The sequence below is a fragment of the Cheilinus undulatus genome, linkage group 15, assembly GCF_018320785.1.
Source record: "Cheilinus undulatus linkage group 15, ASM1832078v1, whole genome shotgun sequence".
In the NCBI taxonomy this organism is placed as follows: domain Eukaryota; kingdom Metazoa; phylum Chordata; class Actinopteri; order Labriformes; family Labridae; genus Cheilinus; species Cheilinus undulatus.
The window spans coordinates 4,076,242-4,089,445 of NC_054879.1; the positions used below are offsets into that span (position 1 = coordinate 4,076,242).

The window sequence follows — 13,204 nt, forward strand, 5'->3', positions numbered from 1 at the left end:
TAAATTTATGCTAAGATTTAAGATAAAAGCATTTTAAATAAGCCAATAGACCTTTGAGGGCTAGCAGCGGATGCATGAGGAAGCATGTCCATGAAAAAGTTGCATAAGAAATTATCTGTGATATTTATGGATATGGAAAAAAAGCACAGTAACAACAGGAGCTGCTTTAACTTCTTTTAAAATACGGAAGGACTTCTTTGTCGTGCAACATATTCCATACTTAAATTTTAATGTTTACATTTCTAATAGCAAAAGATGTGGGTGATGACCAATCATCATAGGACATCTGAACAAAAGGTTAGTTAGGACATGACATCATTACTTTGCTTCCTTTAACCGTTCCATAGCACCAGAGCTAATACTGAATATTCTAGAGCAGTGTTACTCAACCCTGCCAACCAAAGAGCCACAATCTAAGTGTAGAAGAATGGTCAAAATGGGGTTAAAGTGGCACTAAAAATAAGTTAAAGGTGGCAAACATGGTCAAAAAGTGGTTAAATAAATGGGTGTAAAGGGGCAATTTATGCATAAAATGGCGAAAACAGGGAGGAAAAAGCAGCAAAAAGAGGCAGAAAGTGACAAAAATGGAATGACAGGTAGAAAAAATGGTCAAAAAGAGGCAAAACATGGAAAAAAATAGTATAAAGTGGGGAGCAGGTGGCCTAGTGGTTAAAGGCACTCCCCATGTACGCGGGTGGCCCTGGTTCGAATCCAGCCTGAGGCCCTTTACCGCATGTCTCTCCCCCACTCTTGACCCTGTTTCCGACTCTATCCACTGTCCTCCTCTATCTTATAAAGGCACAAAAATCCCCAAAAATAAATCTTAAAATAAAAAGAAAATAGTAAAAAGTGGCTACAATGGGCAAATATCAGCAAAAAGGTGGAAAAAAATGTGCACAAAACAGTCAAGTGTGGCAAAACGGGGGAAAAAGTGGCATTCAGTGGCAAAAAGCAACATAAATGGGTGAAAACAGCCAAAAAAAGGGAGAAAAGAGGCAAAAATTGCAAATAGCAAAGTGCAGGATGAAAGTGGCAAAAAAGTGCAAAACCCGGATAAAAGTGGCAAAAATGGGTAAAAAGTGTCAGAACGAAGTGACAAGAATGGGCTAAAAAGCAGTAAAAATTGATTAAAAAGGCAAAAAAGGGTAAAAAAAAGGAAATAAGGGCAATGGAAATATATAGACAAAAAAATAAGGTTTAACAATTAAGCTTGACAATTAAAACCTACTGTATGTTTGGGAAACAAAGTGATTAAAGTTACTTGCAACGGATAATTTCTGAAGTCCCTTATTAAGGTGCTCTAAGAGAATAATATCTCAAATGAAGACATAAAAGAGTCACAAATCATCACAAAAGAGCCACGTGTGGCTCAAGAGCCATGCGTTGGGTATCACTGCTCTAGTGGATTATTTAATCAAAAATGTGCAAGCAGAAAACAGTCAAAAATGTTTGGACATCTTTGACCTAACTAAACTGAAACTAAAACAAAATCCATAAATGAAAAAGATTCATGTTTTTATCGTGGATAGAATCTTTCTTAACTTGAACACTGTTGGGCAAGAGTTTTTTAAAAGGAATAAAGACTAAGTTAAAGTTACACAATGCCATGTGTAGAAAATCTGCACAGTTAAGATAAAGTGCTGATTACAGCTTATTGCTAAGTGACCTGAATGACCAGGGCAGCTGTTGAATCTATTCCACTGAGGAGAAAGAAAAGCACCACTGCATCGTTTAAGTCCTTCTCATGAATGCTAATCAAATAATATAGGTTAAAACATGAATCAAGAAGACTTCTTAAAAGTCATATCATAACTTCAGGACCAGTTTAATAGGAGAGTAAATCTGATGGGAAGCTCCCAGCATGGTGGCAATAAATAAACAAAACCTTTCATTTTAGGAATGCCCGTAACACCTGGTCATAAAGTGTCTTCTTCTGCCAGAGAATGTTTTTGAATGAATAAAAATGTATTTTCTACTTGTTATTATGGTGGAATGTGGGTGCTAACCACATACCATGTCTTTACTGCAGGATACAGTTGAAAATCTCCACAACCTTTCTTAGTTAAATTTTTAATGCAACAATCATTATAAATGATACAGCTGAGATATGCAAGGTCTGCCTTGAAAAGACTTTATGAAATATACATTTACTCAGTGTGTAAGGGTCAAACATTATGATTTCTTAACGCGGACATATCCATCATCTCACATAATCTCTGTTCTTTGCAGCAAACAATAAAGTGCATTATCAGGATCTGTTAACCTCATCGACTGGTAGGTGATGAGGATGGGATCATTTGCATAGAAATTGATTTTATCCCCTGGAATTTGTGAGTGATGACTGCAGATTTCCATTTCACTATATTGGACAATGGGCAGTTAAAAAAAAATAGAGAGTTGGCTTTGAAATGGGTTTCCAATTTCCTCCTTGAAGATATTTTTAATACAGCGGTGCATGTGATTATAGCTGAGGTTGTACTAATCTATGGCGGGGCTTTCAGCAGTCTTTCACTATGATTTTCCTTGCATCCGCCACTCAAGCTTTTCTTTGTTAAAAGTTCCCGATGTGAAATCTCGTGGCATGTTCTACTGACACACACCTCAGCTTCTTTTTTTGGAGAGCAAACATCTAAAACCTTCTACTGAGGAGTGTCAGAGAGGCCTGACATCAGCTGTTAACTGCAGGAAGGAACAGTGTGATATGTTCAGAATTGGCAGACTTGAAGGCGTTTGAAACCATTTCTTATCTGCCTAAAAACCTTAAGCCACAGCAAGGTGTCAAACAGCGTCTGATGGCGTACTAGCACTCAACCCCCTGCTGTATCATAGCTTTAACGCACTGACATCAAACTGTCCCTCAACTTAAGTATTTCTTCCCGTGGAGGACATTTATCTTGTACTGTTCCTCACACAGGGAAATGGTACCCCTAGGTGATGTAAGGCCGGGCTTTCTGGGGCAGGAAGCATTTGGATGGAAACAATAAGAGTGTGAATGATAGTGGAGAACATTCAATTTTCCCCACTCTCCTTCACCCATTAAGCAGTGACTTACTGACAGAAAGGCAGGCTGGTGTCGGGGTCCAGGTGACAGGTGCCTCCATTGTAGCAATATCCATCACACAGCTGACAGCTCGGGGCTATTCTGCCATTTGTACAACTGGAGGGTGAAGAAATAATGGATGCTGGTGTGAAGCAGAAAAACTGTACTTCCACAAGAGGCATACAATTAGCATGCAGTGGTTCTGTCGTTGTTAATATATAGAATGACAACACACTTGGTTCTTAATACTGCTGTTTTGCAGAATAAAATGCTTTGTTTCAATAATATCAGCTCTTAACGCCTGCAACCTTAAGATACAGCAGCTAGGAATGGGGAATACACCATGGAACTAATTATTATTCTCCTGAATAAAGAGCAATATAAACCCTTACATTACAGGGAAACTGATGAGAGGAACAAACAGAGAGCAGATACAAAGCACTCACTTGCAAACCACATCTCCTGTTTCTTCATTAATGAGGCATGGAGCTCCATGACATCGAAGACACTTGTCCATCTCGCATTTGGTTCCCTCAAACCTGGCAGGACACACACACTCCACATTGCCACTACTTGACAGCGTACAGGCCCTGGAGTTCACACAATAGTGATGACAGATGTCTGTTTCACATTCAGAGAGATGGGAGAGAGAGGGAAGTGCTTAATGAGACACTGGGAACAAAGTGTAAGTTGGCTTGATTGGAATTGTACATAGCTTTAATGGGACTTAATTATCCACATCAAATGATATCTAAGCCACTGATGAGAACATATCACCCCTTGGGCAGCGATGGTAGGAAAACACTAATGATGTTCAGTTTAAATTGTTTTCCCCAATAACAATTATGAAAAAGCGATGCAAAAGAAAATAAATTATCACTTCAGAACAGAAACACCCAAAGGTTGTTTGATTGTAGTACTTTGACTTTCTTTATCTGTAAATAGATGCAAATGTGGTGTTTATAGAAAAAAAATACTCCAAGGGGATGTTTTTGTTCCAATTTGTGTGTGAACTGCTTGGTTCTATAGATTTTCTGCAGCATGACTGAATTCATATTTAGGCTTTGTAGTCATTGCATTTGTGACTTGACTTCAAAGGCTTTTGTCGATCATATGAAGGCCACGTGCATTTGCTCAGTTTGCATCAAGCCCAGGGTGCAGGACTCACGGTAAAGACAACGGTCCCCAGTATACTCTGCCATACAGCGGCACACTGGCTGATTCCCCTGAGTGACGTCGCAGGTTCCTCCATTTAAACAGTAGTTGTCACAAATCCTCCTCTCACAGTAAGGACCTGAGAAACCGACGGGACAGTGGCACGTCGGCTTACCTAGATCGAAAAAGGGAAGGCAAGATTAAGAGAGCATAAAAAGACCGAAACACACAATGCACTGATCACACACTGATCGACTGTCTGTGTAGATAAATCCAGTTATAAAGGGTCTTCCTGTGGCATAGATCACCACTGGTTAAAAAACAACAAAAGAGACGATAACATAAACACACAACACAACACCGAGTGATATGATCCTTTAGAGCAGGGGTCATCAAGTACATTTGTACAAGGGCCATATTTAGTCTTGAGAGAGACTCTAGGGGCCGAACTTTTTAACTAACAAAGATTGGATACATTTTTTTGTCTGATTAACATATTATTGTGTTAGCATTTGTATTTCCTTTCAAAACCCTAGTGGGATCTATCCCTATTACAGGTCTGCCCCTGGGCCCCTGTAAATCCCAGAGAACTGGCTTCCCCAATTGCCATTTTGCACCAATATAAACTCATTTTTGACACTTTTTAAACCATTTTCATTACTTTTTTTGCACCATTTTTGCCTTTTTTAAACCATTTGTGATACTTTTTGCCCCTTTTTCCTCTTTTAACATTTCTTGCCACATGTCAACCTCTTTCCACCACTTTTTCTGCAAAGTTTTGTCCCTTTGTGCCACTCTACAACCACTTTTGACACTTAACACCCATTTCTCCAACTCTCTAACCCCTTTTCAACACTTAATCTGGCCATTTTTGCAACATTTCTCCCAGTTTTAACCCATTTTTCAAAATTATTTACTAATAATGGCTGACAAGTGAATTTCTGTAAAAAACAGATAAAATGTAAAGTCATTCTAAAACTATTTCAATATTAATTGTTTATTTGGGGGGATTTAACAGCTGCAGATATTTAAAGCCAAAAAATACTGTTAAAACCACATCGTCTTCTTTTTCCTCCTGTTCTGAATTTAATGATCTTTTGGCAGCAAATGGGGCTGAGGACAAAAGGTTGGGAACAACTGTCGTAGATCCACACTTGTGTTGTTAGTTACCTCTGGTCTTTGTGGATGAAAACATTCATCCATTCATTTTCTATACCACTTATCCCCCAATAAATACAGATCCATTAGTCCATGTTCGTGTGTAATTAAGAACAATTCTATCCATGCACAAGTAATGTTACATCCTGTATGGATGTGTCAAGAATAAATACCACTCACAGTCAGCTTCAGTGTAAAATCAGACATCAATCTGTCAATCATGGGTAGATGTAGCATGGAAATTATACTACCAGTCAACATGTCAGGTGGTGGATAGACAGTAAAAAACATCTAATACTTGATGAGTGTAAAGGCAAACATCCATCCTTCCATCCATCACTTTTAGACACATTTAGGTCATGATAACAGCAGATTGGCACCTGTGGAGAAGCGCCTGGTCGCCCTCTTCAGAGTTATGTCCTTCAGGTCTATCTTGGGGATCCCAAATTGTTCATGGACCAGACGTAGTATGCATGAAACTCATCTAATGTGTTCAGGGTCAGCCCATCTTTTCCCTTGTCACTCATTTCTGGAGTACTTCTAACAGAAAGGTGTCCTGGAGCGCTTTAATTAGAAATGACCTCAAGCAGCTTCAACATGAGGAAGCAGAGGTTCCAGCCTGTGTTTTCTTTGACTAAAAATTTCAGGTCTTTGATGTTATTTTTTTTCCTCTCATGATCTTATGTATTCTCAAAAACCTGATAGAAATATGACTAGGGTTGGGTGATTCCCCTGCTCTATTAGAAATCTTCTGAGAGTGGATCAGACAGTGAGTGTGCTACGACAACATGACAATAAAATAAGACCATTTGTAGTCATGCATGAGCTTTTTTATGATCAGGCCCTTTAGTCTTATCAAATTTCTGCAGTCTGGAAATGTCTGGTAACCCTGATAAGAGGCCAAATTAACAAGAGCCTGCTTACATGTCTAGCAGATACTAAAAATAGTTTAATATATATAAACTGTACAACATTGCCACCAGATAGTTGACAGTTTTATCTTCAGCTACCATTTTCTCTTGGATTTTTGCTGAAAAAGGTGACAGCTGTGGATAAAAAAATCACAAACAGATATCTCTGTGTTTTTACAGTATGTGAGCAGTGAAGTAGAACTGTTTTCTGCTCATGTTACACGAGGCAAAAGCAAATAAAAGTTCTGCTAGACTGGACACAAGTTTTAATAAAAAAATATATGGCATGCAAAAGTTAGCTCTGCTTGTTTACAGATGTTGTACTGCTTTTTGGGTGAGACTATTAATGTTCATCTGACCCCGGATTAGAGTCAAGTTATCCACAGTCAACAGACCCAAAGATAACATTCTGTAGAAATGTTGCTCTCTCTCTCTCTCTCTCTCTCTCTCTGCTCTGTATGGAAACATTTTTCATTCTTCACTTGCTGTTTATCATTGGGAAATGTTTAACCTCAGCTAGAAATGCAATACAACCATCATAGCAATCAAATATAAACATTCAAGGTTGGAAGCAGAGTTATTTACACTCTTCAGAGATTTCAGGAGAAGGCTCAATAAAATAGGCTTCTCAAACTTCTTAGAGTTGGTAATGGAAGAGAAAACACAGTGTCCTGGTTATATTGAAACCATGAGCACTATAGATTCTAGGACTGCACAATATCATTGGCTCAATACTGTGTCAGCAGAAAATAGCTTAAAAAGTTACTCACTCATATCAGCTAACATGAAAATATCTGCTGATTTAACTCTTCTGTTAATGCATGGAACATGTATTTGCAGTCAGTATATAGTCCTTAAATTTGTGGCATGTCAGTAAAACCGACAGACCTACCTCGGCCAAAGTTTTGTCTTTTTTCATCCACATTTCTTTAACCTAAGGAGTCCACAATCACGCCAACATAACGTCACCATGCACTATTTCTCTCTCTTATAAGCTATGATCTTTTTACCCCCTGCAACTCTGAAGTAGACTAACTCTGTGATTAGTGTTACCAGCATGTTGTGCTTATATATAGTATAATCATGTTAAGAACAAACACGTTTACTCAGTCTCTCATTTACCTTCTAAGACCTCACTGCTATTTTACTCACAGTTTTTTAATGGACAGGCTGAAATCATACATGGAAGGCAAAATTGTTGCTGCCCTTCAGCATTGTAGTTAACCAGGTTGCCATGGATACATGTGTTGCTCGGTAGGTGATACAATTACAATTTTGCACTCTGCAACACTGTTGCTGAGATAATCTGGGTTTGCAAAGTCAATCATTATGCTTCTATACTCTTTCCATCTCCCTCCCAGCTCTGCATTCTAACAATGAAGCTTCTACCTCCCAGAATCCCAGGAGTGTCAATCCTGTGCTCTGTAACATGTCCAATTTGTGTTATTCTTAAGTGAACATAAGTGCATTATTTCAAAGCTTTAAGTTGTGGAAAAAACAGGAAAGTAACTGTAAGTGTAATATAAGAAACTGGTATCATTTAGTACTAGCATGCAGTGGCAGGAAAACATATGTGAACCCTTTAAAATTATCCTGTTTTCGCATTAAATGACTGTCAGATGTGATCTGATCTGCATTTAAGTCACAAGCATAGACAACCACAGTGTGCTTAACCTAATACCACACAAACAATTGTAATTTTTGGCTAGGTCTACCTTGAAAAAGAGATCTTTGATCTCAATGGGACTAGCCTGGTTAAATAAAGGTTAAATAAACATAAATAAAAATGAATATTTAAAGTCTTTCTTGAACACAGCCATTAACCATCCACAGCGCTGCTGGAAAAAGTAAGTTTACCCATAGGATCTAAAAAGACTCAATTGGAGTCAGAAATTAGCACACCTGAAGTCCTATCAACTAAACGACAATAGAGCCAGGTTTAGAGCTACTGTGATTTATAGAAACACTCCAATGTTTTGAGTTGGTTCTTCACAAGATGCTTCTACTGATGTGAAGACCTTAGATCAATTTTGTTGAAGTGCATAAGACTGGAAGGAGTTACAGAGTCATCTCAAAGACTTTCACATTCACTGGTCCACAATTAGAAAAACTTTCCACAAATGGAGACGATACAGCAGTGTGGCTACTCTACCTAAAAGTAGGCACTGAGCCAGATTGACTCTAAGAGCACAATGCAGAATGCTCAGAGAGGTAAAAAGGAACCCTAGAGTAACAGCTAAAGGTTTAAAGGAATCATTGGAACAAGTTAAAATCTCTGTTCATGAGTCTATCATACCCAAAAAGACTGAACAGGCATGGTGACACCAAGGAGGAAGCCGCCGCTTACCAAAAATAACATTGCAGGACTGAAGTCTGCCAAGGAGCACTTTGAAACTCCACAACACTACTGGGAAAATGTTTGGTGGACTGATAAAACTTAAGTTAAAGCCCTACGTATGGTGTTAAAAGGATACCTCATACCAACATGAGGATATCATCACCACGGTGAAGTACGGTATCCCACAGGATAGAGTAAAGCTACTACAGCATGGCTTCAAAAAAAAGAAAATCCACCTTCTGGAGTGGCTCAATCAGAGCCCAGACCTGAATCCAATAGCGATAGTGTGGAATGACCTCATGAGAGCCGTTTACACCAGACCACTGTTAATTTTGTCGACTAAAACTATGACTGAAAGTGTTAGTTGACAGCCTTTTTTTCCATGACAAAAACTAGACTGACTAATAAAAATAGATCTGTGATGACTAAAACTGACAAAAACTAAATTTAGTTTTCATCAAGATGACTAAAACTAGAGTAAAATGTAAGGTAGTTTTCGTTGGACATTCAAAATCCATGATATTTGTCCACTGTGGGTAAATCTGTCAAAAAACAATGCAGCTGTAGTTATTCTGTCTCTCAGCAGGGACCCCAGGTTTAGCAGGATGCAGAAAACACACTGCCATGACTTGGTACCAGAATGAGGCAAGAAAATTAAAACTTGGACTAAAAGTTAAGACTTGGCAGACTGTGAGGACTTATTTTGGACTAAAACTAGACTAAAACTAAAATGCATTTCATTTAAAGACTAAAACTAAGAATAAAATTAAAAATAGCTGCCAAAATCAACACTGCACCTGACAGTCTAAAAATATGGGTGAGCTGAAGCAGTTCTGTAAGGTAGAATGGTCCAAATTCCCCCCTGAATGTTGTACAGGTCTGATCTGCTGGTGGAAACACTTGGTTGAGGTTTTTTTCTGCTAAAGGAGGTTAAATCCAGGGTTCACTTACTTTTACCAGCAGCACTGTGAGCGTTTCACAGCTGTGTTCAGTAAAGACATGAAATATTATAACTGTGTATGTGGTATTAGGTCAAGCACACTGCGTTTGTCCATACTTGTGACTTAGATGTAGATCAGATCACATCTGATGACTAATCAATGCAGAAAATGAGATAATTCACCTACTTTTCCCTGCTGCTGTATGTCTGTTTTTGATGTTGCATTACAAATATGATCTTTATTGTACTCAGTATCATATAAGTGAATGCAACAGCACTTCATTGTGCCTTCACTTCGTTGTGCTATTTATAAATGAATGAATAGTCCTACTATGTGATATGCTGACCCTTTCATTTAACCTTTACCACTTGATTTTGATCAGCCTGTAAAGTTGGAAACACAAGTGTCACATTTAGCAACATTATATAAAAGTGGTTATGCAAAGCAGCCTTTGGATTTTTTCAGACAGTTACTTAACAAGGTTCAAATATTGCATGTTATATTCCTTTATAAAACCTAAATCATGAGGTTAAGTCAACAATTGGTTTGACAGGGTGCTATCTTCTGTCTTTTTTTTCTGAAAACAGCTTGAAACCACTGTTAAATACATCTGTGCAGTAATTTCTCCTCCTCATTTCTGTTAAACCCCAATATGTTGAACATCCTTAGACCCAGACTGAAAACAGAGATGGAACAGCCTTTGTTAAATGTGCAGCTGACCTGTGAAATCAGACTTTAAATGGAAAGCATGTGCATTTTGATTAAAAAAATGCTTTGTTGTTAACATATTTGATTAATTAGGTTAGTGATCCTGTCCACTAGCACTCCTTCTACAACTAAAGAACACTTCTGTTGCAGTACACAGACCATTAACAGTAAAACATATAGAGCATGCACACAAGTACAATGAAACAGTGTGTTGTAGTCTACATACCTATACCAACCATTCTAGTAGTGTAGTGAGTAGGTACATAAGTCAAAGGAGCAGAACAAGTAAGGATTCAATCATGGATAATAGTCTAACACTTTTCGTATTGTGAGGTTGCTTTCAGTCATTTTTAACAAAATTAGACTTTGACTGGATCTGCACCCTTCTCATCATTTATCCAATTTTCTTTTGCCTCACAGACATGTGTTCAACTCAGCAAGACCACTGCCTTTATGAAAAACACTAAAAACTGTTCTCACACATGAATGGAATAAAATAATCATTGTCTTCAGCTGAGCAACAGACATTACAGTTCTTGTTTTCCTCTTGGTTGTCCACCATGAACAGAAATTCAATACATCATCACCTGGAGCAGAAAGTTGGACTTAAATAGTGATTGGAAAACAAAGGAAGCCTTTCCTTCTCCTAGTCAGTCCTGAAGGTGCACTGCAGACATCTCAAAGCATACAAAAGGGATCCTGATGTTTGATGGACTCATTCAATTTTATTTAAAGAGCTGAAATCATTATCCTGACTGAGAGCCATTTTCAAAACCTTTACAGAATTTGATTTAAAAGTTACAAAACCTAACATCCTGTTGGGCAGACAGACTTCTCAAAGAGCAGATGAAAAGTAAACAAGATTGATTAGATGATTTTGCAGGTAGAAGGGAAAAGAAAAGCTCATTTCAATGAATTAAAGTTCACTCAAAACTACGCTTATCAAAAGACCACATATCTTCCTCTTGAATGAGGCTTTGCCATTACAAAGCATTTATGTGGGAACACAAATTACTTTTTTTGATGGGAAATTGCTATGGTGAGTTTAGATGTAAATGGAGATGTTGTGGGTAATTGCTATGATGGGAGATGATGCACAAAATTTTAAATCAATGATACCATTTCTGATGGGGCTGTAACTCCTGCCTCCATTACAGCAATGACACCTCAGCACATTCATATAAACGGACTAGCTGGTTGTTTCAGAACAATGAAAGCATAAAAGAAGACACCGACATGATAGAGGGTTGATACTTCAGGTACATTAGACAGAAGCATCGCTATGAAAACTGCTCAACTGGCAGATATGTAACGTGACAAAAGTGAGCAGACATGAGAGAGGCGTGGCAGCCTAAAGGAAGACAAATGTGACATCCTGTAGTGGGTCAGTGTGCAGGTGGAAATGGGCTGGTAACTAAAAATTGAAAATGTCTGTTTGTGAAAGTGACAGGTTTTGTCAGCAAGTCTGGGGTGCCTACAGCTGAATATAAATGACTTTGCTGCTGAATTGCAAAGCAAAAAAACTATATTTACATAATGAAAAATATTATTCAAAAATAATTCTCAGAGATATACCAACACAGCAAGGACAAAACGCCATTAAATATGAAATGTGGTTCAAGCCCTGCAGGCCTGCAGAAATTGGAGAAAGGAATCATCCTGCCATCGTTGACAGTATATTTTCAAGTAGACTTACCCAGGGGCGATCCCATGCAGGTGCCTCCATTTAGACAGTAGTCCGTACAGTGGTTGACCTCACAGCGCTCACCTGAAAAGTCAGGCCAGCAGTAGCACCTCCAGTCTCCTTTCTCATTGGCTAAGCAGCGGCCTCCATTCTCGCAGGGAGGACGGCACAGCTCACCTTCACAAGAGAGAAGTCCATCACTTACTGTGCTGCAGTGTGTTGCAGACAACAAAGACTGAAGAAATGTGGACTTGAATTCTTGAGTGAGAGAAAGAATGAGAAAAGCTGCATGCTGGCTTTTTCATACACACAGTTTCAGACTGTAGATTGTTAGGTTACAGTTGGGTGTTGCTGTGGAAGTTTGCTCATTTTTAAAATTTTGATAGAATTGTTAGTCAAAACGAGATCAGCATAATTTGACACACCAGATCACAGATTCCATTTATCCATAGCATGGATGTATTTCAATTTCATCTGGGAAAGCTCCCATAGAAAGCGTTTTGGAAGGGCGGGACTTTTTAAAAAATTTTCAGTAATTAGAGGAACATTCTGTCTGTCAATTCTTGATGGGCCAATCAGAGGGACAAGACAAAATGACGTACGCATGCCCTTCTCAGCAGTGATGGGTCGTTTGTGAACGAGCTGCTTCAAAGAGCCGGCTCTTTCATGTGAACGACAAGCGCAGGATCCTGTTTGAGAGCTGTTTATTTCATTATTACTATTATTATTTTTACAAAGATTGTGTGTGTCTGAGTGTTATTTGATTGATTAGTCTGGATGATCTTTTCTCCTCTACTACAGTCACACCATGCATTAAAGCAATGGTTCCCAAAGTGGGCCGTGGGTCCCCCCCAGGGGGGGTGAGGTCATGATGGGGGGGTACAGCAAGGCAAAGCTAAGCAACACAAGCTGATAACTTCAGCACTACAGAATAGGAGCAGTTCATTGATGTCACCTTAGATTCAACAATGTCATTAAGAGCCTTGGCTACACTCTTCCCTTTTTCAACATCCTACCTGTGTGAGAAAGGTTTTTTAAGCTGTTGCTGCAATTAAAATCAAATCAAAGCTAGACATTGAAAATGGCCTGAGATTGTCACTTGCAGCGGCACCCAAGACTCAAGAGTTCTGTAACCAAAAATCTTAAAGATGTTTGTTAAGTTTGTATTTACTGTTTATGTTCTGAGAGTCATAATTTTACAACTCAAATTTCTAAGGTTTTATGTTGTGATAAATTCTAAAAAGAAAAGAAGAGGGATTTGTGTGCAAA

At 38.5% G+C, this 13,204-nt stretch overlaps 1 protein-coding gene across 1 annotated transcript in view; it reads right to left on the reverse strand.

Annotated features, from left to right (window-relative positions):
• Positions 1-13,204, reverse strand: part of lrp1bb (low density lipoprotein receptor-related protein 1Bb) — a 245,433-nt gene that overhangs the window by 13,846 nt on the left and 218,383 nt on the right. Inside the window, exons 81-84 of the mRNA XM_041807111.1 lie at positions 11,948-12,112; positions 4,209-4,370; positions 3,487-3,661; positions 3,053-3,157 (exon numbers count right to left, since the gene is read on the reverse strand). Coding sequence (XP_041663045.1) covers positions 3,053-3,157; positions 3,487-3,661; positions 4,209-4,370; positions 11,948-12,112 — 607 coding nt within the window. The remainder of the gene's footprint in view (positions 1-3,052; positions 3,158-3,486; positions 3,662-4,208; positions 4,371-11,947; positions 12,113-13,204) is intronic.